This window comes from Galeopterus variegatus, unplaced genomic scaffold (genome assembly GCF_000696425.1).
Source record: "Galeopterus variegatus unplaced genomic scaffold, G_variegatus-3.0.2 Scaffold9, whole genome shotgun sequence".
NCBI classification, from domain to species: Eukaryota; Metazoa; Chordata; class Mammalia; order Dermoptera; family Cynocephalidae; genus Galeopterus; species Galeopterus variegatus.
In genome coordinates, this window is record NW_007726120.1 from 876,992 (window position 1) to 903,811 (window position 26,820).

Consider the following 26,820-nt stretch of genomic DNA (forward strand, 5'->3'; position numbering starts at 1 on the left):
CTTATGGGCATTAGGATTTAATTTTCTGTGAAAAAGAGGCTGTTGAAAATGGATCTAAGTAAATTCTCCCAACAATCTTGTGAGGCAGGATGAAATCAGTGATCTGCTTAAGAACACATGGTATAAAGGGTGACACCAAAACCAGAACCTAGGCTTAAAAGGCAAATGGAGTCACTGTCCCCTGATTGTTTAACTTAGCATAAACCTTACAGAATTGAACAGAATAATAATCGACTTAGATGTTAAATCTGATTAGTTGCAGGCTAATTTCTGTCTTCGGTTCACTGCTACAGAAGCCTGGAAAGATCAGAAAAGTTATTAGAGAACACACAGGCTTTTGTGTTGTGGGCTCCTTTGCCTCAGATGTTAACAGCTTTATGTTTCTGGAGTTACTATCTGAAGACTTCCCTCATCCTTCCAACCAAGTCCTTTATTTGAGACCTGAGCTTTTAAAGGGAAGTGGCTGAAAATTTCTCAAGACTCTGAAGTAAGAAGCTCATACTTTGAAAGAAAAATAAAGATAATGTTCCAAACCAGTGTGTGCTGGAAGGATAGGAAGTTGTGGCTTCAAAGACTGAGAGCTGCCACTTGCATATAACCACCCTACACTGGGATGGAACTTTGTGTTTTGGGGCATTAATGAAACTGCACTTCTTTTAATGGACATCCTGGCCCAGAGGACAAAATGCCAGAGTTGCAGCCCTTATATAGTGAGCATCAGAGGAACTTTCAATTTTTTTAAGCTGCATATGTCCCAGAGTTTCTAAAAGTTCCAAAGGAGAGAGCATCAAAAACTGCCTGACATTGGATTTCCTGACAAACCTGTACTGGGATCTAGAGTATATTTTATTTATTTGGCAAAATAGAGGGAATTTAAGAGATTTTTTAGGACTTTGAGAATATTCACTGCAGATTGGTTTAATCTAATAATTTAAAATAATCATTTTTTTCCAATTTAAGTCACTCTAATAAGCTTACCACAATCTGATCAATCACATCTTTTTCTAGTTTGCATTTGACTTAAGCCATAATGTCATTTTGTATAGGGGAAAAACTAATTTTATTGGGTTTAATAATGTTGTGAAAAACTTAACATTCTTTAAGGTGATTTTGAAATAAGAGCTTTAAATCTCTATTACCAGCAGAGATAACTCTTTGCATGAATTTTAAAGATTTGCAACATACTTAAACCTTGAAGATAATGGCCTGTATTGGTAGAATGCTTTACAATTTACATTGACCTCTTTCACTCACTATCTCTTGTGTCCCAACATGGTCAAATGACTAATCCAAGAAAAGGCAAGAATAGGTACGCATATAGAAGAATTTAAGGTCTTCTGTAAGAAGTTAGGTCTTCTGTTTTCACGTCCAGTGTGTTTTTCACCTCATCAAAATTTTCCCCAACCTTTTGGTACACGTGTTTTAAATGTCATCTCTTTTGTGCTAAAAACAAAAGGCACTCTTGCTAAAGTGTGCTAAAGTGTGTAACAGAAACCTGATTCCCCAAAGTGAATTTTTAGTATAAATTTACTTGAATCTAGGTACCATACCACACTACAGAATAAATACATAAAAATGTCTGTACTAGAGGTTTCAGGGGGCGGTTTGGTCGTCATCCACACCTTTCCACATTCCTATGGCAGCTGCAACTGAGAAAGAAAAGAATGATGCAGGAGGGAGTTGATGGTTCTGAAGAAGAAGTCCGGTGATTGATTAATGAACCAAGCAATAGAAATTTATTCCCCTTAAAAATGGCTAAAGATAATTGTTTAAGTTCAACATGAACAGTTAAAAGATTAAAAAAAATCTGTCACCTCCATATATCCTGATAATATATTTCAATCTAAAAGGTTGTATAATTTTTGATGGTGAAATCAAGAAGCATTCACATTAAAACCAGAAGAAAAGAATTTGCCTATCACTGACATTATTATTTAGCACTTTCTAGTAAAAGAAATAAGAGTTATAAGAATTGGAAAAGTGGGAGAAGTCATTATTTGCAAATATATTATTGAGAACCTCAAAAGAACAAGAGAATCAACTGAAAAATTCTTATAAGCAATAGTATAATCATTTTAGGTAGTTAACTAATGTATCTTTCATATTAACTTTTAAAAAAGTTTGTATAGGTACTTTTTGAACTGTTACAAACTTTAAAAAAATTAATATAAAAAATAAAAGAGTGAGAATAATCTTATTTAAAATGTGTTGTTTAAGAAGAAAAGCAATCAGAGAGGACAAATTCCCCTGATACTAAAATCAATTATAAATTGACAGCAATTAAAACTGTCATATTAGTAGACAAAGAAGTGAATAAAACAAAATAAAGTTCAAACTAGACCCAACACATACTGGGATTTAGCAGGTGGATAAGAGTATGATTTTCAGTGAGAGGAGGAAGAAACAACTGATTATTCATTAAATGAGAAACCATTTGGAGGAAAATAATATTGCAGTCCCAGCTCACATCTTACACCAAATTAAATTTTGGATTGATCAAAAATTAAAACATAAAAATTAATGGGCAAAGGAATAAGCAAAACTCCTCAAATTACAAAACTTTTTTTAAAAGAAGAATATTTTTAATAATGTTGAAGTGGGAGAGTCTTGATAAGCATGAGAAAACCAAAAAGGAAAAAAAAGAGACTAAAAATTTGACCAAATCAATATAAAAAATTTCCATATGACAAAAAATGTCAAAGGAGAAAAGCCCAAATAGAAAAACTATTCATACCACATGCTACATAGTATTAAATTTCCATAATATAAGTAAGCCCTATTGGTGTACAGTTGACCCAGAATTCTACAGTCAATGTTTTCCTGAATGTAAACAAATGTCTAGAAGAGAGGAGCTCAAATGTGCACATACAAAGAAATGACTAAGTTTTGCTATGATGGATAGGCTAATTACCCTGAATAGAACAACACACATTGTATACATATATTGAGATACAACTCTGTACCCCATAAGTATGTACAATCAGTATATTTCAATAAAAAATTTAAAAAGAGCTCTTACAAATTAGTACATAAAAGGTCATTAACCAAATAGTAAAACATACAGATTCTCTAGATTTTCATTTTAATATGTTTGAACAACAAATTTATTTATTCTCCCTATTGAAATTCAACTAGAAGGAAAGCAAGGGAATACAGACAAAGAGAATGGAATAAGAGACAACAAAAAGAGTTTACAAAAATTCTGGACTATGGAAAGCACAAGAATAATTACTTTCTCATCAGAGAAAAAGCAGCAGAAACCCAGGTGCCTGAAGGAGCAAATCATGTTGTTTCAATGACTGCTCTAAAGGCTCTAAAGGCATCAGGTTCCTCAAAAACAGGGGGATGATGGATAGAGCTGAAAACAGAATGTATTGAAAGTGTGTACAGAACAGCTGGACACCCTTGAGTCCCTTCACCCACCCCTCTCCAACCCTGCAAGAGAGTGGAATGAAATACATCTTCACAGCTTACAGAGTAAAATCTGTAATTACTACAGAAGTCAGAACATAGAAATAGTAATCCACAGTGTGATTGGGTTTCCCCATCAGACCACAAAATCCTTTTTTAGTGTATCATGCAGTTGAGGTTTTAACATTAACAGTATCAAAGGGTTTAAATGGCATGTGGATTACTCAATAATTCTTAGGGAAAGAGCACCTGGAACTTCAGATTGCTAGGTATACACCTCCCTGCTTACACCTCAGAGCAGCCCTTTCCTACCTGCTAGGCAGCTCTCAGAAAGGGTGTTAGAGGGTGGACAAAACCAACACCATTCTGTGCCCTGTCTGCCTTGTTGACTCCTGCTTAACCTCATTTCTCTGTTTCACTGACCAGTTATACATCAACCTTGGGGCAAGCTGTAAAAGAACATAGGTTTCAGAAAGTGAATAATTTATTACAGCAGGTGCTGGCAGTCGTCTGAGCACTAACATCACAAGACCCTCTGCCTCATGGATCACAAAGCACTTGGTGAACGATGTTATCAACTTATTTTTCCCTAACCTGTTTCCTTAAAGTTATTTTTAGTAACAAAGCTTTTGCTATAAAAAAGAACTTTGCCTGCATGCGGAGAGCTAGAACTATTATCTTCTGTAGATATCTGATTCTTTGCTGTGTGCAGCTTTCCTGTGTGTAAATCACTCCCATAATAAATATCTTTGTACTTCTGGATTTGCCTCCTTCTTCAGTCTCAAAGTACGTTCTCAGTTTAGAGGGCATTATACTTTAAAACCCTCCTTGCACAAAGGGCCTCAGGTAGTGGTGAGGGACTGGTACAAAGCTTCCACAGGACTGGTGGTAAAGGACTTCTGGGAATGCTGGTGATGGAAGGATTTGGTCAGCTGGGGTGGGTGAGGTGACAGACAGCAGGAATGGAGTGACGGTTTCCAGTAGCTGTGAGAGCAAAGAGCAGCTCCTGTGCAGTGTCAGTCAGAAATGGGAGTTTATTTTTGTATAAGGAAAGTTTGTTACTCAGGAACTGCCTTTTTGCCTTTGATATCTTTTCTACTTCTATCTTAGGCTTTTAGTTTATTTATTGATCTTTAACTTTGTACATGATTTGAAATTCACCATCCTCACAAGCTATATAAAAGCAAACATCCTGGTCATTGTGGTGGTATTGTGGTAGTAGGAAGCAGGAGATCTAAGCATTTATCCCTGGGGAAAGGATAAGTAAAATCTCCATCATTGGGGACTGCTATGTGGCACACAGAAGCCATGGGTTCCACAGGAACTTCACTTAAACATTTCGAACATCAGTTTTTTTGGGTTCTATTTTTTTTATTTTTTTGGCTTTAAAATAAGGATTTTGAAACACATAATCTCTGAGTTTATTTTCTTGTCAGGGATTCTTAATTCTATAATTTTGAGATGATTAAAACAAAATAACACTATCTTATTTATGCTGAAAAGAGAAATCACAGTATCTTTGTCAATGAATGCATCATCTTTAATCAAGCACCCTACTGAAAAACATTTGAAGTGCTGGTTTGAGTGATAGTGAGCATTATTACTTCTGTTTATGGAGTATGTAATTATGAATCTATCCACAGGTTTAGTTATTTTTTTCCTGAAAAAATATGAATTGTTTTTTGACATTTTAGATAATTAATGTATGTTACATAGTCACCTAACAGCTAAGTAACTGCTCTGTGCCTCAGTTACCTCATCTGAAAAATTGTGATGTTAATAGTAGATGCCTCATACGTTGTTGTGAAGATTAGATGAATAAAAAGAAATTAAAGACATAAAACAATTTATGGCTCAAAAAAGGTTATCTGTTATTAACATTACAGTGTTACAAATTTTACAAATATCACAGATGAGAACCTTATCTGACTTTACCATCACCATTTAGAATCCTGGCTGATGAGTAATATCCTATGGGAAGGACTTTAGGAAGAGAAAGGGCCATTTGGATCTTGTAAAGGATATATTTGATGAGGTGGTTACTGGAGGTGGGGAGAACATTTAGTAAGCCATTGCTTGGTCCAGTCAGTCATAGTGGTGGTGATGTGGCGTTGAAAGGGAGGGGCCAGACCCCCAATTCACTTATTAGTTGGTTACATGGAGGAGAACATGATGATTGATTGACTGTGAGGCATGAAAGAGAGACAGGCTGAAGATGACCAGATCTGGCTTGGCTTCATAGATATACTACCAGCGGATTAAATAGGGAATTCAGGAAGAAATGCATGATCGGATGGGGAAAAGTAATGAACGTACGCAGATAGGAGTATCGACAGGTATTGTGGAGGAAGCAATTAGAAATGTGGTTTGGGGGCCGGCCCGGTGGCGCACTGGAGAGTGCGCCACTTGAGAGCGCGGTGGCGCTCCCACCGAGGGTTCGGATCCCATGTGGAGACCGGTTCCCGCTCACTGGCTGAACGCGGTGCGGGCGCGACACCGAGGGTTGCGATCCCGTTACCGGTCAGTAAAAAAGACAAAAAGGAAGAAAAAAAAAAAAAGAAATGTGGTTTGGAATTTCAGGGAAGACCAGAATTAGAGACTAAAATATGTGCTACAGGTTATAATCTTCCAAAGAATGGGATATAGAAATTTACAGTTAAATTAATAGGATTGTCTTTTTAAACCTAGCCATTGAGAAATTTTTTTAATTTATAAATTAATAATGCCAAAAAAGATTTAAATCCTTTAAAAAATAGACAAAGTGAATCATTCCTAGTAAGAGACATTTATAAGACAAGTCAAACCACATCCTAGATTGTTTACATGGAAATATGTCTGGAGACAGATCAGAAATTGCTATGATATGGCAATAATTTATAGTTATTGTTTCTTTATTCCAATGTTTTAAAAAAAATTTAACCTAATTCTCGCTACAGGAACTCCAGCTGAAATTCAAGGCAGGTGTATACATATTGGCAAGGCACCTTCTCATTGTTTTCATCCACCACCACTTATAAGCAAGTACCTTTCAGTGTCATGTGGGAACTCTGACAAGTTCAACACAATCTATCAAGTAGATCTGTGCCCTATTACAAAACATGGAGCAAAGATCACAGTGCTGGATAGAGGTGGCTCTGCCACCTACCAACAGTATGACATTTCTAAACATGCAAAATAGAAATAAAACCTGTAGCCAAATAAAGATAATAAGACTCATAAGACTGTTAAATGGATCCATAAATACTGTATAATTAAAAGGGACATTTATAATGAGGTTTGTAAAGTAGGGATAAAGAGCATAGTCATTAGAGCCACACTACCTGGGTATAAAATACAGCTTAGCCACTTATTAGCTATTTTAACTTGGGCAAGTAACTCAACCTTTCTTTGCTTTTGCTTCCCCATCTGAAAAGGGAGAATAATTATTGTTTTTAACTCATACTGTTTTAAGTATTAGATGAATTAGCAGATGCAAAGTGCTTTTAGTAGCACCCATACATAGTAAGCATTAAATCAGGGTTAGCAATTTTCATTATTACTACGTAAGGCTCTTAATTAGTGCCATTCCCACAATAAGTGCTTAGAAAGTGCTAGGCATCATAGTGTGCTACTGCTGCTGCTGCTGCTGCTGCTGCTGCTGCTGCTACTACTACTACTACTAATCTAGCTTCATTAGTGAAAATGCCAATATGCCAAGAATAAATGTCAAGAACTAAGGGAGCAACCACTGGATTCTAGAGGATGCTGGCAATTGGAAACACACATTAGGAACAGAAAGTGCCCCTGTTCTGCTTTTGATCACCTCAACAGAGCAGCTGATGGGGACTCTAAGCAGCCCTTGAGCAGGCAGGAAGAGTTCCACAACTGCAAATATCAAGCATCTCCATTCAGCCTTATTGGCAACCTGTGCTGTTTGTAAAGTGGAAATCACCTGTGGACAATAAATATTTCACAATGGTCGAATCTTTTATTGGAGTTTATTTTGGATACATCAGCTCCTTAGGATAGGTTAGAACCAAACTTAAAGTTCTGGTAGATGCTCAGATGAATTTTCACAGGGATGATATTAATGTAAAAATCCATAAGGGTCACAGGAAATATGATTTTTTTTCAATAAACTTTAAACAAATACTGATTAAATTATGTATTTAGTTCATTGTATGGCCAACAGCTGCATCTATAGTATAGTTTGTATGGTTATAGAATAGTATAGTATATTTTGGGTTTTATATGAAGGCAGTATCTTTCTGACCATTGGATAAGAATAAAAGAATTGTACAGAATCAGAAAAAGTGGTCCATCTAGTGCAGTATTCTGGCAGACAGAGGTATGAGTTAAGCTGTTGTTGATTCCAACCTAAGTTATCACACTTGCAGTCTCTATTTCTTCATCTCCAGTCTCTACTCAATCTTTCTAATCAGTAATTTATCCCCATCACTTCCATGAGATGTCTCTAATCCACAGCACCAATGATGTCCATGTTTCAAATCCAAGTGTCAATTTTCTATACTTATCTTACTTGACCTCCTTGCAGGCTTTGACAAAATTGATCACCCCTCCTTTGGAAAAACTATCTTCTCTGGGCTTCTGTGGCACCATGCATGTTCTGTTTTCCTTTTAACTACTACTTCTCAGTCTAACTGACTGACTCCTCCTTTGCCCAACTTCTAAATATTAAAGTGTCTCCAGAGTTTGGTTCTGGGCCCTTGTTAATTTGCATTCTGTGCCTAGGTGAGCTAAAACAGGTTCATAGCTTCAAATGCCATCTGATATTGATTGTGTCCCCCAAGTTTTAAGTATTAATAGCTTGATCCCTACTGTGACTGTTAGGAGGGTGGGAAATTCTATTACGGTCATTGAAAGGTGGAGCCTTGAAGAGGTGATTAGGTGAGGACCATGCTTAATGAATGGATTAGTAATGTGGTCATGGGTGTGGTTCTGAGGGCTTTAAAAGGAGAGCACTAAGAGTTTCTTTCTCTTTCTCTGCTCTGCCATTTTCTGCCATTTGAGATCCCTGTGTTACTGCCAAAGAAGACTGTATTAGTCTGTCTCTGTTGCTCATAACAAAATACTTGGATCTGGGTAATTTGTAAAGAAAATGAAATTTACTGCTTACTGTTTCAGAGGCTGGGAAGTCCAAAGGAATACATCTAGTGAGGGTCTTTTTGGTAGTGGCTTTATAGCAATGCAGGGGTCTCACATGGCAGAAAATGGTGGAGCAGGGAGAGACTCGCATGCACTCTCTGTTTAAAGCTCTCAGAACCACGCCTCTGACCGCCATTATTAATCCATTCACTATAGCATGGTCCTGCAATCTAACCACTTATTCAAGGCCCCACCTTTCAATTACCGTAATGAGATTTCCCACACTCAACAGTTATAGTAGGTATTAAGCTTCTAATACATAAGCTTTGGGGGACACAATTCAATCATTCCGTAGCAGAGACCCTCGTCAGATGTGTTTCCTGGACTTTGGATTTCTCAGTCTATGAAACTGTGAGCAATACATTTCATTTCTTACAAATTACTCAGTTCTGTATATTTTGTTATAAGCAACAGAAATGGACTAATACACCATCTATATCCTGAAGACCCCTAAACTCATAAATCAAGCTCTGGCTCTCTCCCGAGCTTTAGACTTGTATAAAATTCAGCATCTCCTCTTGAATGTCTAATAAGCATCTCAAACTTAATACATCTCCCTCTCCCACCACACATCTTCTTACTCTTTCAAACCTGTTATTTTTCTGATATTCCCTATTCCAGTTAATGGTTCTGCCCTCTACCTATTAGTTCAGGGTGAAAGAAAATCTATTTGTTGAATCCTCTCTTTTCTTCACACATCAAGTCCATCAGTAAGTCTCATCACTTTAGTCTTAGACAAAATCTTTTTCCTGGATTATTAAAACAACTTTCTAATCGATCCCCTACTTCTACTCTTTGCCTTTCTTTCTTCATAGCCAGATGTGGTCATTTTAAAACAGTAGATCAAATCCCTGCTTTTCCTGCCCCAAGAGCTTCCCATTATAATAATAATTAATATATAATAAATTACACAATATATATTTTATAAATTACAATAAGATATGAACTTGCCATGGCCTTTATGTACCTGTATTCAGTTTCTCCCCATCTCACTCATATTTCATCACTCACACCCACCAATTTTCTTTCTGACTCTTGAATCTCCTTGGCTCATTCCCACTGCAGGGCCTCCAGATTGTTCTTTCTTTGCTTAGGTCTTTGAATTACTGCCCTCCTCTCCCTATTTACCTCCTCCGAGGCACCTTCCTGGACACTAGCTAATACTTTCCTCCTCATCCTCACCCTGAAGTCATTTTCTATCCTCTTACTCTGTTGTATTTCATAGCAGTAATCACCATCTGCTTTAATCTTATTTTTAAATTTTATTTGTTTACATATTTACCGTCACCTCCCTCCGACCTCTGGAGTAAAACCTCTAAGAAGGGCATGGTCTGTCTTGTTCATATTTCCTTTGTCTAGAATGCATATGGCCCTTATTAGGTACTCAAAATATTTACTGAATGAATGAACGAATTTTAGGAGGTTAGAAAGGTAGTCCACTGTAATCTAGTTTTACTTTTAGGTATGGAATTGAAGATGTTACATTTTTTGCATAGATACTTTTCCCAAGTATATGAATGTCTTTTTTGAAAGATACATTTGAAAGAAAAGTTTTTATTTTTGTTTTTAGGTTTCTGTGGTTGTTTAGTTTTGTTACAGCAATACACCCTATGGATTATGAAGCCTGTTAAGTATATTTTACTTGTACTTCCAAAAACTGTTTTAACTTTATGCTTACTTTAGCTTAGTGGATTCAGTGGTCTGAGGACAAGTTGTTATCTAAGGTTACATTAATTCATGTATTCCTGCTTTGGGAAAAAAGAAAAAAAAATTGACCCATTTAAGAAAAAATAACTTGTCCAAAGGTAGGTGGGTTTAAGTAACCAGATCCAATCTGCTAGCTTTGACTCACTAAAGAGGAAGTAATTTTTTGACACCATTCTTTTGTCATTCACTTATTCATTTAAACATTATTCAATAGATACCTAAGTATCTATATTATGTGTCTAAGATACAAACACAATACAAGACCTCTGATCTTGAAAGATTTTACATCATAATCATATTTTCTATATGGGGGAAATACATGGAAATACTTAAAATACAAGGTAGTATTTCATTAATGTAAGTCAGAATTTACTGGAGAAATTCTACTACATTTTAAAGTGATCTTCATCCATGACAAAAATATTTTTGAATCAGAAAGGATTATAGAATTTTTCACTGTTCTGTCATTTTAGGGAGAAGGTGAAAAATGCTAAATTCCAAAGCCAGTCTCTCTCTCTCTCTCTCTTGCTCTCTCTCTCTCTCTCTCTCTCCCTCTCTCTCTTTCTCTGTCTGTCTCTCTCTTTCTCTCTCTCACACACACACACACACACACACACACACACACACACACACAAACACATGCCTAATATGACCAACACATTTATACTCAATCAGTTAGACAGTATACTATGGGGTAGAAGAGGTGCTGAATTGAGAATTAGGAAATTTGGACACTAGTGTCAGCTTTGTCCAAAGTATTTTTGAATTAAGTAGTCGTGCTATCTCAAGAAAAATACTTAAACTGAGGCTTCAGTTTCCTAATATCTAGAATAAAGGCTAGATATTCTTTAAGGGCGATTCCACCTGCAGAATATGAGAATATTAAACTTCCCTTTGTAGGTGGCTTTTCAGGACAATATTGAGATTGGTCTCTATTATTCATGAAAGGCTAGCCATGGAAGTAATTTCTGGTCTATTAAAAGTGACTTCGTAGTATCAACTCAAAGGGTTAAACAAATTTTGGTTATAGAATTATGAGTATGTATGTGTGGTAGGGGAGTAGAATTTGTATAGTACCCAGACTTGTCAAAAATGATAAAAAGAATGAATGCACACATACAGCAATCATTGATTTATATTGGCAGGTGTTAGAACTAAAAATAAAGTGCTTTATGATTGCTAGGAAACAGCTAGAGTTAGTGCTTGAAGCACCTTGTTTTGCTGGGAAGCTGTGAAGCCTTTTGTGATTGAATATCACAGACTTCAAAGCACCAGATGACTGTCATTTTGCCCCAGTGCCTCTCCATAGTTTGGAATAAAAAAATAGGCTATAAGTCAGATAGATTCCATAATTGGCAACATCCCTATGACTACTGACCCCAAAGTAATCAGATTCAGAGCAGATCTACACCTAATTCTTTGCATGGTAAATATCTGATTAGCTACTGGGATATCTAACTACTGATTTAAAAATGGAAATACATTTTATTGTCTCTGTGGGTATGTGGCTGAATGAATACAGTAAATGGGTTAATTTAACATGATTTAGTCACATGTACTCTAGTAAAGAATTAAAGTGCAATTTTCACAATTCCTGGCCCCAGTCTGTCTTGATTTTGACTCCTGGAGAAGTTTTCTTCATTGAACTGTTAATAAGGTAAGTGCTTAGATCTGTCAATTAAAAAATTGTTTAGCTATTCCTACCTTGAAGTCCTTAACTCTAAGAAAAAGAAGAGCTGTCTGCTTGTGGTATATAACAACTCTCTCTGTGTTTTCTCTTACCACATCCACACGTTAGGACCTCATCTACATTTTTTTCTGTGAGACATTATTCAGTGTTGCATTTATTGTAGTTTTTTTTTTTAAATAACTGATTAATTGTGTCAGCATTAGTGAAACTAGGTTCTTCAAGTCAAGGTTTTAATCATACAAATAAAAGAAATAGTCAATTTGCCTCTTTAAAAAATAATTTTAAAAAAAATCAGGATACTTACATCGACAATCAAGAAATCTAGCCAGCACCAGGCATTAGTGAAATATGTTTGAAATCCATAAGCTACCCATTTGAGAAGCATTTCCAGAATGAATATATAAGTGAAGACTTTGTCAGCATATTCCAGCATGGTTTTGATAGTCTTCCGCTGTTCAATGTATATATCTTCAAAAGCCTGTGAATCAAGAATACTTTATTTTACTTCAATGGCTTGCCTCCCCTAAATACTTGAAAATAATTGCTTAGAATAATATTAAGCACAAAGCAATAATTTGATAAATATTGGGCAATGTCACACAAACATTATTAGACAAAATCTAAAGACTAAAACTAACTGGGAAAGGTTGGCAGGGAAATGTCAAAGTATTTATTGATTGACTATGTGTTTGCTTCCCTATTTCTCACCCAGAATCTCTAGCTCAATTACTGTTACAAAGACATGCTTTTAGTGAAGTAATATGAACTCAGAAAATAACTAGAACTTCTGTTAATGAGAGAGAAAATTGGCCTATTCCAACATTACTTTCTATGATTCCCTGAATGACCTAACTTATTTTGAAAGAATAAGTTGATTACACATGAAGAAAACAAAATATTTTAGTCTACAAATGTTAATATGATTATTAGGGAAAAGTGGATGGCATTTGATGGGGAAGGAAATGTAGTTACAGAATGTCTCTGCAAATGATTCTCAATGAGGAAAACATCTGTCAGATAAACATGAGATGAGAAATTCCATGTGGCTGTTTCATGGTTCAGTTTTGTTGTGAACTGAATAGTTGCATAGTTAAACCCTGGGTGCCAAGCTCTGCAAGGCAGAGATATACCTCCTCTTGTATGAGTGGGACTTCAAACTCAGTGTAGGAGGGGACTTCAAAAAGTGTGTGGAAAAATGGAATTAAAAGATAAAAATAAAAAATATAAACTTTATTTCTTAACATAAACTCCATCAAGTTCAAGACACTTTTGTAATCAATGATATCAGCCATTTAATCCATCCCTAAAGAACTAAGTGTCCAAGGCATTTAACCATGTCAATGCAGTATTTTTTACATTAACTAAAGAAAAATGGGTACCCTTTAAATATTTTTTAAGCTGAGGAAACAAAAAGAAGTCAGTAGGAGCCAAATCAGGACTGTAAGGTGGATGCATAATAATTTCCCATTGAAACTCTTGTAAAATTGCCTGAGTTTGGTGAGAGGAATGAGCAGAAGCATTGCTGTGGTCAGGAAGGACTCTCTGGTGAAGCTTTCCTGGGCGTTTTTCTGCTAAAGATTTGGCTAACTTTCTCTAAACACTCTCATAATAAGCAGATGTTAACGTTCTTTGGCTCTCCAGAAAGTCAACAAGCAAAATGCCATCAGCATCTCAAAAAACTGTTGCCATGGCCTTTGCTCTTGACCGCTCCGCTTTCTTGGTACCCATCTCTTCAAGTGTGCTTTGTCTTCAGGATCATACTGGTAAAGCCATGTTTCATCTCTGTAATTCTTTGAAGAAATGCTTCAGGATCTTGATCCCATTTGTTTAAATTTTCCACTGAAAGCTCTGCTCTTGTCTGCAGCTGATGTAGGCACAATAGTTTTGGCATCCATCAAGTGGAAAGTTTGCTCAACTGTAATTTTTCAGTCTGAATTGTGTAAGCTGAACCAACTGAAATATCTCTGGTGTTGATTATTGTTTCTGCTATTGTCAGTCCTCTTTAATTACAGCATGAGCAAGATTAATTTTTTCCTCATGAATTGATGTGGATGGTTTGCTGCTATGGGCTTCATCTTCAAAATCGTTGCTTCCACCCCCCACCCTTTTGGGTTTTTTTGGCAGTTGGCTGGTATAGGGATCTGAACCCTTGACCTTGGTCTGACCTTGGTGTTACAACACCATGCTCTAAACAACTGACCTAATTGGCCAGCCCCTCTTCCCTTGTTAAAATGAGTTACCCACTTGTAAACTGCTGATTTCTTTGAGACACTGTCCCCATGAACTTTTTGTAAAGCATGAATGACTTCACCATTCTTTCACCCAAGTTTCACCATCAATTTGATGTTTGTTCTGTTTCAATTTTAGCAGAACTCATGTTGCTCTGTTAGGGACTTTTTTCAGACCAATGTCTTGTCCTTCTTAGTGCCTCAAGCTAGATTCTATTCAGGCATGTTATAAAAAGTTAACATGAGTTTGTTTTGGTGCAAAACATTTTGAAATCTGTGTACCGCTTTTTCATAATACACATTTTCCATGAACTTTTTGAAGACCCCTTGTAAGCTTCTGGTACTTTTGGAGAATAAGCTATTTCACTAGAGCTTGATTCTGGCCAATATGCATTTCACTTACCAAAGCACCACTACTGAGAAGGATCATGAAGACGATGAAAGTCTCAAACCAGTTGTGCTCAACAATGCTATAGCAAGTTTTCCGAAGATTCCACCAGATCTTTCCTTTTCCTTCTTCTGTACTTACTTGACAGAATGGAAACTTTTTAATACATCCTAAAAGGCAACATTAAAAATAATAAATTAGAAAAATATATTTTCATATTAATTTTTTTTTTTTTTTTTTTTGCTGGTCAATACAGGGATCAAACCCTGGACCTTGATGTTATAACATCACGCTCTAACCAACTGAGCTAACCAACCAGCACATATATTTTAATTTTAAATAGGAAAAAATAAACTTTCTTGCTCCCTTCCCAGCCAGTGCCAATATGTCATTTTATAAGGTAAGTGGCTACTTCATTCCCTTGTTATCTTCAGCATCCTTCCAGTATAATGAATCATTCTCAGACTTATATACTCAGCCAGCTACTTAGAATTCAAGGAACTGCTTTACCCAGATTTGCTTGAATAAAAATGGTTTCATTCTTTAACACCACCAAGATGTCTTTACCTTAAGGCCATTGATAGAAATAGGGTCCAGGTACATCTCTCAGGTTAGGGCAAAATTACATGTTCAAGTTGTTTATTCATATTTTGATGTGATCCTGGATTTTTACTTCCTTCTTCTATGCACAGAAAATCCTACTGTCTTCTCAGGTAACAGCCACTGTCAGTTTTCCCAAGCTAATTTATTTTCAGCCTCAGTGCTTTCCTTAGTCACACCTATGATTCATCTTGTCAGTCAGTATCTCTTATTCCTTTGTCCTCCTTCTCTTAGCTTTCATATTATTTCTAACTTCCATCCACTTTTCTGCTCTAACTCTCCGAGCTACTACCTATCAGATCAAATCAATCACATTGAATCAATAAATCTGTATTGATTTGCATGCTGCAAGACACTGTGCTGGTCACTGTGAAAACAATTAATGCTCTCCCTGCCAAGGCTCTCCAACACAGCTAAATCCCAAAACAGCTCTGGCCACAGCACACATTAACCACACTTGAAACTGTAAGGGATGGGATGTAATTATTGCAGCATCTATAAATCAAATCACACCATTGCCCATAACTTCCAAAGGGATTGCAACATCAATGACATGACATTGCAGAATGCCATTTATCTCATAGGGTCAGATTCCTCATATTATGGAGGATAAGAAAAAAAAAAAGACATATAACATCATCTCGATCGTCTAGGCATAGTCCCTGCTATAGTTTAATCTGGAAGCATAGATATGTTAACTTTTTGGAAAAAAAGAGGAAAACAGAGATAAACATGTCTTTACCATTTCTTTCAAATATTTTCTTTAAATAAGGTATATATTCAGTCTCTGTAAGTAATGAGGGTAGATTGCATTTAATTACATTAGTGAGTGTTTACCTTCAGTAAAACAAGCTTCTGGTTTAAGGTCTTCCTCAGGTTCAATTTCAGCTTGTTCACCTTCTCGGGGTGGAGTAACATCAACTGTGCTTCCTTCAGATGAGCTGGTTGCATTTAATTTCTGGAAACAAAATCCCATTTTAAGGATTTTTTTTTCTCCCCTTATATTTAACTAATTGGGAAATGCTCTGTCATAGTGTGAAAAGGTGGTAGTGGTAGCATTTGACTCTATTAACGTTACTGATAATTATGTACTAATAATTTAACATCATTAAAGTCCTACTATTCAAAATAATGTGACTACTGACCTCACTTAGACAAAAAGTTTAGACAGCATTCAATGTGAGTGATTTGCAAAGGATGGATTATACTGATTAACTTGCTTTATGATCTCCACTTGTCTATGAATGCCATATGAAAACAACCTAATATATTAATACTCAGGCGGAATTCAAAATAGTTTGAGCTGGCTGGTTAACTCAGTTGGTTAAAGCACAGTGTTATAACACCAAGTTCAAGGGTTTGGATCCCTGTACTGGCCAGCCACCAAAAAAAAAAAAAAAAAAAAAAAAAGTTTGATAAAAGTTTGGTATGATGACATCTACTCATGATTATATTAATTCAAATGCATCAAATTATAATTTCCACCTTATCAGATGGAAATTTTCAGAGGGCAAAGAACATTACCAATTGTTTCGAAGAACTGTCCATGTTTCTGTAATTTTAGAAAGGAAGAGCAGCACATTAACATTAGTCACAGTCATTATATTTCAACTGTGAGCTATATTTTTCTCTGGCTTACATAATTTTCTTCTTATTTTACTAGCAGAAAAATGATGGATCTCTCTCTCTCTGTCTCTCTGTCTCTCTTTTGAACTGCATAAATGAATTTAATACTTGCCAAAGAATTCTAAATGAAATGGAAATTTCTTCAGAAATGGCATTGTCCAGAATCTGTATAGACTTTCATTAGGAGAGCATTCTGATTTCAACATGTGATCAGGCTCTGAATTTTTCCTTTAAATAAATCATTGTACATGCCACATGGCTAGAAGAGCCACTTTAATATTACAAGAATAAGTAGTCTGAGACCATGTGGGAAGATATTATGAATGCGCAATGTTTATGAAAACTGATGCGAAGACATGGCATACAGCACAACCTGAGAATGTAAAGCTTTTAGGATGAAAGAACAGTGCATGGACATGTTGATGGTTTCAAAGCCCTTATTAACTTTAGTAGCTAAGTGTTAGGGCCACTCTGCCCCAGTCTTCTTAAAGAGTTTATGTGTTATTAAGAAAAGACCTGAATGACTCCCTAAACAAAGTCATTTTGGGAGAAACATGGCTGAAAATTTCTAATTTATTGAAATCATAATGCAAATGTAGTTTAATATTTTATAATGTGAACTAATTGAAAAGTAGTATCCAGATGATACTTTCTGTGGTGTTACTTTGAAGAAGCCATTAACCATGTCCAACTAAATATATTGTGAAAATTACTTTAAGTCAAAATATAATTTTATAATATAGTACTTCCTACTCTGAAACATGCTAAAGTGAGAAGCTAGGCCATCATTTTCAGTTGATGGTTCTTAGGGTCATTATAGTACAGTACAAGAATTTTTACCATTAAATTCCTCTACTATTTAAAGAAGTGGGAAAACCAAGACATATTTTCTTCTTGGATTTTTCTGCTTCTCACAGCCAGCATCTCTTTACTCTTTCAAGACAGACCTGGGAAAGCTACTGCTGGGTAGAATTGTAGCAGCTTCTGGTATAACCAATAAAACACTGGATAATTGTTTGGTATCAGCAACTAACTCTTCCTGTCCCATTTTACTGGTGGTTTATGGGTTGGATGCTATGGCTTTTGATGAGCGACAGCAATAATATTTACTGCAGAAATAACACCCATAAGAAACCAAATTATTTTGAAGTTAGTTATAGAACTTCTGTTTCTTCTTCCTCCTCTTGGCTAATCCAAACTCAGTAATTTCTTCTGAGCCTGGTCATGGTCCACCTCCTCCACAAAGCCTTTCTTTCTTGTATGATTTCTACATCCTAAATTTTATAGAATATTTAGTTCATTATACTTGTTTCCTTTGACCAAATATTTCCATATATATATTTATGTACATATACATATATACACACATATACCAAGTATACACACACACATATATACAGTAAAAGATCCAGTATATTACCAAGTATAGAATAGACACTAAATAGTTATGTTGAGTTCATGAAGAGTGAATAAATGATCAAATACATTTTTATATTACTCATATAAAGAGAATTATAGTGTTTAAGTAATTTCTTCTCTCTATTTCGATATATGAGGGTGCTTCAAAATGTTCATGTAAAAATAGAATTAAAAGATAATACAAATTTTTCCATGAACTTTTTGAAGTACCCTGTATAACTCAATCATGGCCTTGACAGAAGTCTATCTAATTGTATTAGAAAATGCATTTTCTTATTGAGTAGAAATTATTTAGTTGATAATATTTTAACGATAAAAAGGTATATTTCCAAAATGTTTCTCTAAAATGTTGGCAGACATTCACTGAGGAATTATGAGGGAAAAAAGTAATAAGTATATGTATATGAATACACACACATACACACATGCTTTCCATTTGAAAACTTTAGAAGATATACTCACCTTTTACTTCTCATTTTACCACTGTTAATACAATTGTGAGATGTTTAATTTTCCCATTATAGTTGTCTGCCATATAGTCTACAGGTGTCTTATATTTAAATACAAACACATTTAAAACAATCCTGCACAACACAACTAATAAAAGTCACTAACCTGAATGACAGTTGAATCTATTGTTTACCAAGTATGGCCCTCTGGGCATATTTTGTTATTGGTTTTGTCTTTAGATTATCAACATTTGTGACTGTGGTTAACATGTTTACATACAAATAATCTCAAAATTCTAGATAGCTGTGGGGGTTATGTATTTATACATCTTAAAGTGGAAAGGGAGAGTGTTCGGTTAGTTCCTCTATCTGCGTTAGCATTATGAGGCATAACTTGTGTTTTGAAAACAGACAAAAAAAAAGCCCTGCCCCATTCCATTGTTTTCCCAGAAGTAGAGTCCATTTACATGGACAATAGCTTCACTGTTATCCAGGAGTTTTTTTCTGATTATAAGTATAGGCTTTTTAAACTTAGGCTCTGGAAAACTCCTCAAGGAATGTTCAGGGTGGGACTTGTAGCCAAAGTGTTTGCAAGCCCCCCTGACCTTTATGAACCAAAGCTTAGAAGATGGTAGGCTAGTGTTCATTTCACTAAAAAGTGTTTTATGGGAGTCATGTCTCCCAAGTTGGAGAATCAGGCTTAGTCATGTTTTAATCTTATTTTTTAGAAATGGTACTACATTATTTTTCAATCTCACAGGCCACATTTTTATGATAAGAAAGTACTCATGTAATATTTTATAACAGTATACAAATTTTATATCAACTATATAAAAAGCTTAAAGTTGTGAATTTACCTATATTTATAAATTAAAGCTTGACTTGCATTCTTATTAATACATCAACTTACCAATTATGATATACTCCCTGATATGTTTTAGTTACTGATACATAAAGAAGTTTACTGCTGTATTTTAAATCACTAATTTACACCCTGGAAATATTTAAGCATTTTAAGTTCTATACACTGACAAAATCTAAGTAATCTAAACATGTTCTAATTAAGTTGAGCACTTTGGCATTCATACTTTAGTAGAGGGTAGTTTGTGATACATCTTATAACGGCCATGCCAAAATGACTTCTAAATTTATTTAAAAGCATGTAACTGATTTAAAAGCAAATGACTGATGATAAATACAAAGAATAACTTACTTTCTTTATATTGCCATACCTGTGATACTACAATGATATATGTAAAAAAAGCAGAGAGCTGAAATGAAATTGACCATATTAAGGAACTCAATGACTATACTAAATAACTAAAATTAATACTTGTTCTGAAGTAGTTAGAAAACTATAATTGGGAATATAGGCATAAGAATAGAAAGATTCCATATAAAACTACAATAGTACAAGTTCAAAGTTATTTTCTTGTACTATTTTCTCCCTACCCCTCTAATATTTTGTGGCACTTAGAGGTCAGATTCTTCCATCCCTTGTAGAAACTATAGAGTCTACAGAGGGATGACGGCTTATGCTCTACAAATGCACGCTGGAAAGCAGGTTTTAAGATGCAACATTCTCCAGGCCTAATTCAGCCGCAGAAGACATGCCTGGCTGTAGCAGAAGCCCGGCGCAATGCTGTGGAAGCCGCACACTGTTCCAAGAACCATGTTCTCAAAGACATGGTACCTGAATATGAAGTTTTCAAGAAGGTTAACTATAAATACCACTCAGAGGAATGGGTTATTTCAACATAAGAAATGACAGAATTAGTACCCAAATGGCCATGATATCATTTACCCCCCTAATAACATGACCATATATATATAGAAGTCTCCCCTTATGATGAATATTACTCTTGATTTTTTCATCCAATTACATAATGAAATTTAACTTTCAGAGGTAGAAGAAAATGTTAGCAACTGGCCTACTTCCACTGAAATGCGCTCACATTTCGTTTATTTTCAGTCAGCTATCAATGTTTGACTCTCACAAACTGCTATATGATTCAAGAGCCAAAATAAAAGATTCAGCCATTACAGATTGCCTTTAAAATCTAGCCATTTCTCTCAGGAATTCTGAATTTTTGTGTTGCTAGTAAAAGAGGAAAATCTTTTGGTCACAATACTATCAGGGCCTTAGACTGATCTTTTGCATATGTATATCCAGATCTTGACATGACACTTCACCTGAAGAACAGGCATCCACACAGTGAGGCCATCTGGTGCTTGTCCAAGGCAGAAATAACAAGACTAAAATCAATAACTCTTTTTTTCTGACCACTTATCAAATGGTTAAAAATATACACCACCACCATCTGGTTTTGCCTCGACATTTGTTAAATGTGGAACACCCCTGGTGCTCCTCTTATTTCAAAATAGCCTTAATAAGAACACAATATGTGAAGCTGAAAATAATTGTGTGGTAGCTAAGAGTTGGGTGAAAGGGCATCAAGAAGGCAAAAGAGGCCATTTATTTTGAGAAGAAGTATAAAATTTTCCATCTGAATTAGCCTTAATTGAGTTTTATTTCAGCAGAAATACACAAAAGCACCAAGACAGCTCTCTAAAGGTCAAGATGAGTCTAAAATGGCTATTCACACACCTATCTGTACCTCTTGAAGAGCTGCCTTGCTTTCATTTGGAAGACACGAGCAGCCAAACAGGTAAATGGAAAGCTAGAGTCATTCTCCCATTGCTCTCCAGATTCTGAACACAGAGCACAGTGCCTTTTTTAGAAGGGCATGTTCTCGGGACCTTAGTCAAACATCTACTTTCAAAGTTTCCATAAAGGCTTTGAAAAATAGGGAATCTCGTCATAAACATGGTATAAAAGATAATTTGCCAGTACCATTTAATTCTGTTCTGCTTGTGAAGAAAAAATAAATCAGATTTTCTTCAGTGACTAATAATGTTTTACTCTTTGAACTAAAAAGTCAGTGCTAAGTAAAAATTGCATAAATCAACAGAGACTGTATTTTTTCTTTTTTTTAATTAATAATTTTATATCTGAATTGGTTGCATTCTACAACTAATTCTCAGTCATCCCTAAGGAAGAAGAGAGAGTACGTGTAAAATAAACCTAGGGACAACCCCAGACTCTTATTAGATATTCTTTGTCACAGAAAGCCTTGAAAGCTGCCAGTACTTATTAACTTCTCACTTTTGCTTCATAATTCCCCCCCCCCCCCAGAACCCACACTCTGGCCAAGATTCCTGTAAGCAATGATATCAACAGGAAGAAGTTGAGTTAAGAGAATAAGCTAAAGGCTTAGTTAATCCACAAACCTACAATAATCTTGGGTGATGCCCTTTACTCCCCATGAAACTATAATTAATAGTTAATAACCAAAAATAGTAAATTTTCTGTCTTTTTTGCCTGCTCGGTTTTGGGTAGACCAGTTAGGGAGAAATTAATGTATACCAGGTAAATTTTGAATCAAAAGTGGGTATACTAGACCAATTAATGATTAAGATGCATTGAACTTTTCCTACCACCTATCATGATGCGTTCCTTTTAATTACTTTAAAACGATCATTATGGTTTTGCAAACACGTAACTTAACTTTCCTAAACCACATGAAAATCCAAGATATGTGGTGCTGAAATGCATACAGACCATGGCCTTTTGTCTCCAAAAACTCATGATCACCCTTCTCTTTTTTTAGAGCCTTTCTCAAAAAACACAAAAGCAAACATTTCCATCTGGAGCACATGAATTGGGTAAGTTGAAAATTATATTCATGGATCTGAACAGAATGACCTGAAAATGGCAGTACAATCAGAAAAAACCCTGTGTGGCTCATTTTGGTAATACAATTTACTTATAAGGGCTGAATCAACAACAAAAAGTTGTGGTCTTATTTTAATGAAATAAAAGCAGAGAAATAAAAGAAAAAAAATGCATGCTCTTTTAAGTCCTTGACTATATTGAACCCTAAACATTTCTATCATGTTTTAAAATAGATATTATAAATTCTACAGAGCATGCAATTATTGATTTTAAAAGTCTAAAAGACTAAAGTAGAAAACTCATTAGCAGAATTAAATGTGATGTTGAGACTGCCCGTCTCGCCTGACCATGCTGTGATGTGCCACACGATTCAACAGAGAGCAGCTGGGCAAGTCTAGCACTTCCTTGCCATGGCAGGAGAAGGAGCATAGCTGAGTAGCATGCAGGCCAGTCAAAATTCATTTAGAAAGTGATTGTACATGTACAACTTGCTTGGGTAACCTGGGTAAAAGTGGTGGCACGAGCATCTGGCTGGTTAAAAAACACCAGAGCTGCATTCTTGATGGCTCCAGCTTGAATTTACCCCTGTGAGAAGTAAGAATGGTAAGCAGTGAAGGTCACAATACGATATCACTAGATTGTGTTTGGAATTTAACTTCAAATATGATTGTTAAAAGCATTATTCTATATCCTTCACTTAGGAAGACAAACCAATAATCTTTTAAGAACTTACTTGCAAAAATCCATAATTATATAAAAATCTCAAGAAATCATGATTATGTAAACTTTAAAAATATAAAAACAAATAAAATTGTACATTAAGAGCTGTCACAAGATTCATTTAATTCCAAGTTTTTCCAAAAAAATCACTATTTGAAAATCTATGCCTTCAATTCTCTTACATTTTTTTATTCAAAGGCTTATATGTGTTTCCATACCAGCCTGTTTAAGTCAGTGCTATTCATATATACTCTTATGACACACACATACATATATAATATACTCATATACTATATGATATATAAAATAACAATTCATATTTTTATGTCTAAAAACATCTAGGGATCATTTCTCTCTAGCTGCACTAGTCAGGTATACTTTATTATGAAAATGAATGGAAGGAATAGAGTAGCTAGAGTTTTCAAACACCATCTAAATTAATCATTAATCTAGTGCCACCTCTTAACTCTTAAAGCAGAAATTTGGTACAATTTTTTTTTAAGTGAGAAATATGTAACTCCGGTGGGTTTAGCTTATGTGAGTACTCACTTTGTCAGCAACGAGAAAGGATATTCTGTTCTCTCCTTAGCAGGGCTCAATGTTCTTTTGCTATTTGTGGTCAGAAAACTAAGAAACATGAATCAAAATGTTGCTTTATGGATATGTTATTTTTAATCTGTGTGTATATGTGTGTGATAGCTACTAAAAAAGAATAACCCAGCCAATATAAGTTTACACCAGAAATATGACCAGTGTTCAATGTCAGCAGTTTTGGGAAATTTCAGATCAAAACAGCATTTTGCTAGAATTTATCTAAATCTGCTCTATAATGTTAGAATATGTTGATTTTTGCTTTTTTTTTTTAATGTCTACTTTTTACCTTGTGTGTGAGCATATATGAGAATTGCCTTATTACTGTTTGGGTTCTCTTTGGGGAGGTACTAATTTGACAAAATTATCCACATAGAATTTATTGTTGAATTTAGTATTACTGTGCAAAATAATTAGAAATTTTATCCTAGCTTTATAAAAATATATAATTTTTATATTTACTTTGATGATTTTTCCCTCTAGTGTATCTGTGCATTTTAAACAATTTCATTACATTCTGTAATTGGATTCCATGTAGCTTGAAAGAGGATAGAATGGTTATCAGAAAAAAGTCAGAATTAGGAAGTTTTGTTCAGGTAATAAAATGTTTTCCAGGACTTGATAATGAGGGAGAGATTGTGTCTCATACCTAATTATTTCAAATTTATGTTGTTCACCCTTAAAAAACGTGACAATGAGGTAATAGTCTTCTAAGCAGCATTTGAAATATCTGTGGACATTACAAAGTTTCGGAAGTATTTTGGAAATCAACTGTTTGGTAGAAGGAAATTAAGATATTTACTTTCCATAGATCTGATGTGATAAAAACTATAGAATTAATCTAGCAAAAGTTTCTACCTCTTTGGCTTTTCTACCTCTTTTTGATGCCAAGTTATTAATGCTGTTTTGTCCCTAGTCTTCTCTTATTTTCACTTTATATTTAATTCTTTGGTGAGCTCCTCTATTTTCAGGGAATTAGATAATTGTGAAACCTGCATTGTCAAATCTATTTTTAAACCCTGACCTCTCACCCAGGGTCTGGGTCCCAACACTGTCTCTTAATTCAGCATATCCCAATTAAAGTCCTCGTCCCACATAAACCAAGTAACCTTTTATAAAAGGCCATCTCGGACAGTGGCATTACCATTTTTCTAATTTCCCAGATTCTTCAGTAGGCTTGTTAAATTGCCAGTTAGTCTCAGTTCCCATTACTTATTCCCATTGACCAGAATTTCATTACCTCATTGCTACCAAATGATTATTACCACATTCCCCAAGATAATCTCCCTTACCTCACCCTAAACTGTTTTACTCTTTGAGGCCAAATAAATGTTCCTAAAACATCACTTTTCTATTGCCTTTCCCTGCTTCAGAACATACAATTTCAAACTCTTTGACTTATTTCAAAACTTTACAGTCTGAAACTACCTTACACACCCAAACATATTTTCCACGATCTTCTCAGCCAGTATTTACTCATGCTGATTGTGTCACTGTCTCACCTTAATACTCAGCTCACTCTCAACTCCGGCTTTCCTTTAGTAGGTTTCAGTTTTTTTTTTTGCTTTCTGTTTACCTATATTTCACCCAAACTTTGAGGCCTATTTCAACTTTATCTCTTGCATTTAGTAACTACTCTTGCTGTTCTCAGGACCTGTAATCTTATATGTAGTTCTGCAAGCTTAAGCTTTTTAACAGGTCTTCAATGATTTTGTGGGTTAGTGTTAGTTACTCAAAAATGAAGAGACTTCCCTGAAGAGGAATTATGTTATAGAGCTCTCCTTCAATTGTTCCTTACACCTAGCATCCAGCAGGTATAAGGAGTGCAGAATTCACAAAAAGTGCTCAATCAGTGCTTGCTAATTACTTGATGTTTCTTCTTGAATAAATCTATGTCGGGTGATGGAAAATAGAATTGAATTCTGTTTACCAGAATGACCAACATTAATAAGAACTGAAATCACTAAGCAGACTTTGAGTGGAATTCTGTGAATATTATCACCTCATTTAAAATGTATTTTTACCTTTTTCAAAATATTTTCAAATTTACTGTAATAATACACCTCAGCAACTCTGAATGCCTGAAAACATCAGGAAGCTATGAGTTATAACATTGTCAGCTACTTATTATAAGATTTCAGATCAAATTCTGGTGATACACTTACTAAAAAAAAGAAAGTTCCAAAATATGCTCACAAAATCAGACATCATTGGTCTGATTCCCATGGTGTCAATATTATACCCTCAAGCTGAAACATATCTTTTATAACTTCATCTGTGCTAGACTTACTTCCTACTGGTATATGAGAAGTCTATAAATAAGTAATAGTAACAATTTTTAATCCTGTTCTCCACAATACAGAATTGAAGAATTAATGCCATTAAGCTACTATCACAGAAGCTTATGAATACTAATCATGCAGTAGGAATAATTTTCTTGCTTCTTTTTTTCTTCTTTTAAATAACTAGTAATATGGTAATATGACAGTAAGAGTAGGTTTTCTGTCTACAGTTTAGCTGTAATCCTCAAGAAGAGCTTTTCTAAATAGTTCTTCGTACTTTAAATATAATGTGGAAGACTTTATAGATCTGACTATGATATTTCGACTAGGCAAAATATAGTCAGACCTACTTGCATTTTCCTTATATGTATAATACTTTCATACATAAAACACTCTATCATAGTATATAAAACTTTCAGAGGTGAACAAAAACTATACAAAACTTTCGTATTAAAAAATAGCATAATCTAACATATAGAGTAAGGAGATGACACTTTCACAATGATCAGTAAAATATAATTCATTGATTTTTCTAAAGAGCATAATATAGTATAAAACAAAATGTATTAAATAATCCTTTTTTGGAAGGCCATATTTTTAACTGGAATTTCAAACTATTAAGAAAATGAATATACTAATTGTTCAGAATGATGATTTCCTGTGGAAAGTTGGAATTTCTATATAGATTTCCCAATAAAGAGCCTCTCATGATTTTCCAACATTACCATTTATATGACTTTCAAAATTACTTTTTAATAATGCATATAAACACAATAAAAAACACTAAGTAACCACACTGCATAGTTGTTACAGGAAATGTAACAAAAA

The 26,820-nt window shown here is 34.9% G+C and overlaps 1 protein-coding gene across 4 annotated transcripts in view; it reads right to left on the reverse strand.

Moving 5' to 3' along the window:
• SCN3A (sodium channel, voltage-gated, type III, alpha subunit) overlaps positions 1-26,820 on the reverse strand; it is an 87,444-nt gene that overhangs the window by 13,286 nt on the left and 47,338 nt on the right. For all 4 annotated transcript variants that reach the window (XM_008584281.1, XM_008584142.1, XM_008584340.1 and 1 more), the window contains exons 17-19: positions 16,007-16,127; positions 14,585-14,739; positions 12,258-12,431 (exon numbers count right to left, since the gene is read on the reverse strand). In XM_008584281.1, coding sequence (XP_008582503.1) covers positions 12,258-12,431; positions 14,585-14,739; positions 16,007-16,127 — 450 coding nt within the window. The remainder of the gene's footprint in view (positions 1-12,257; positions 12,432-14,584; positions 14,740-16,006; positions 16,128-26,820) is intronic.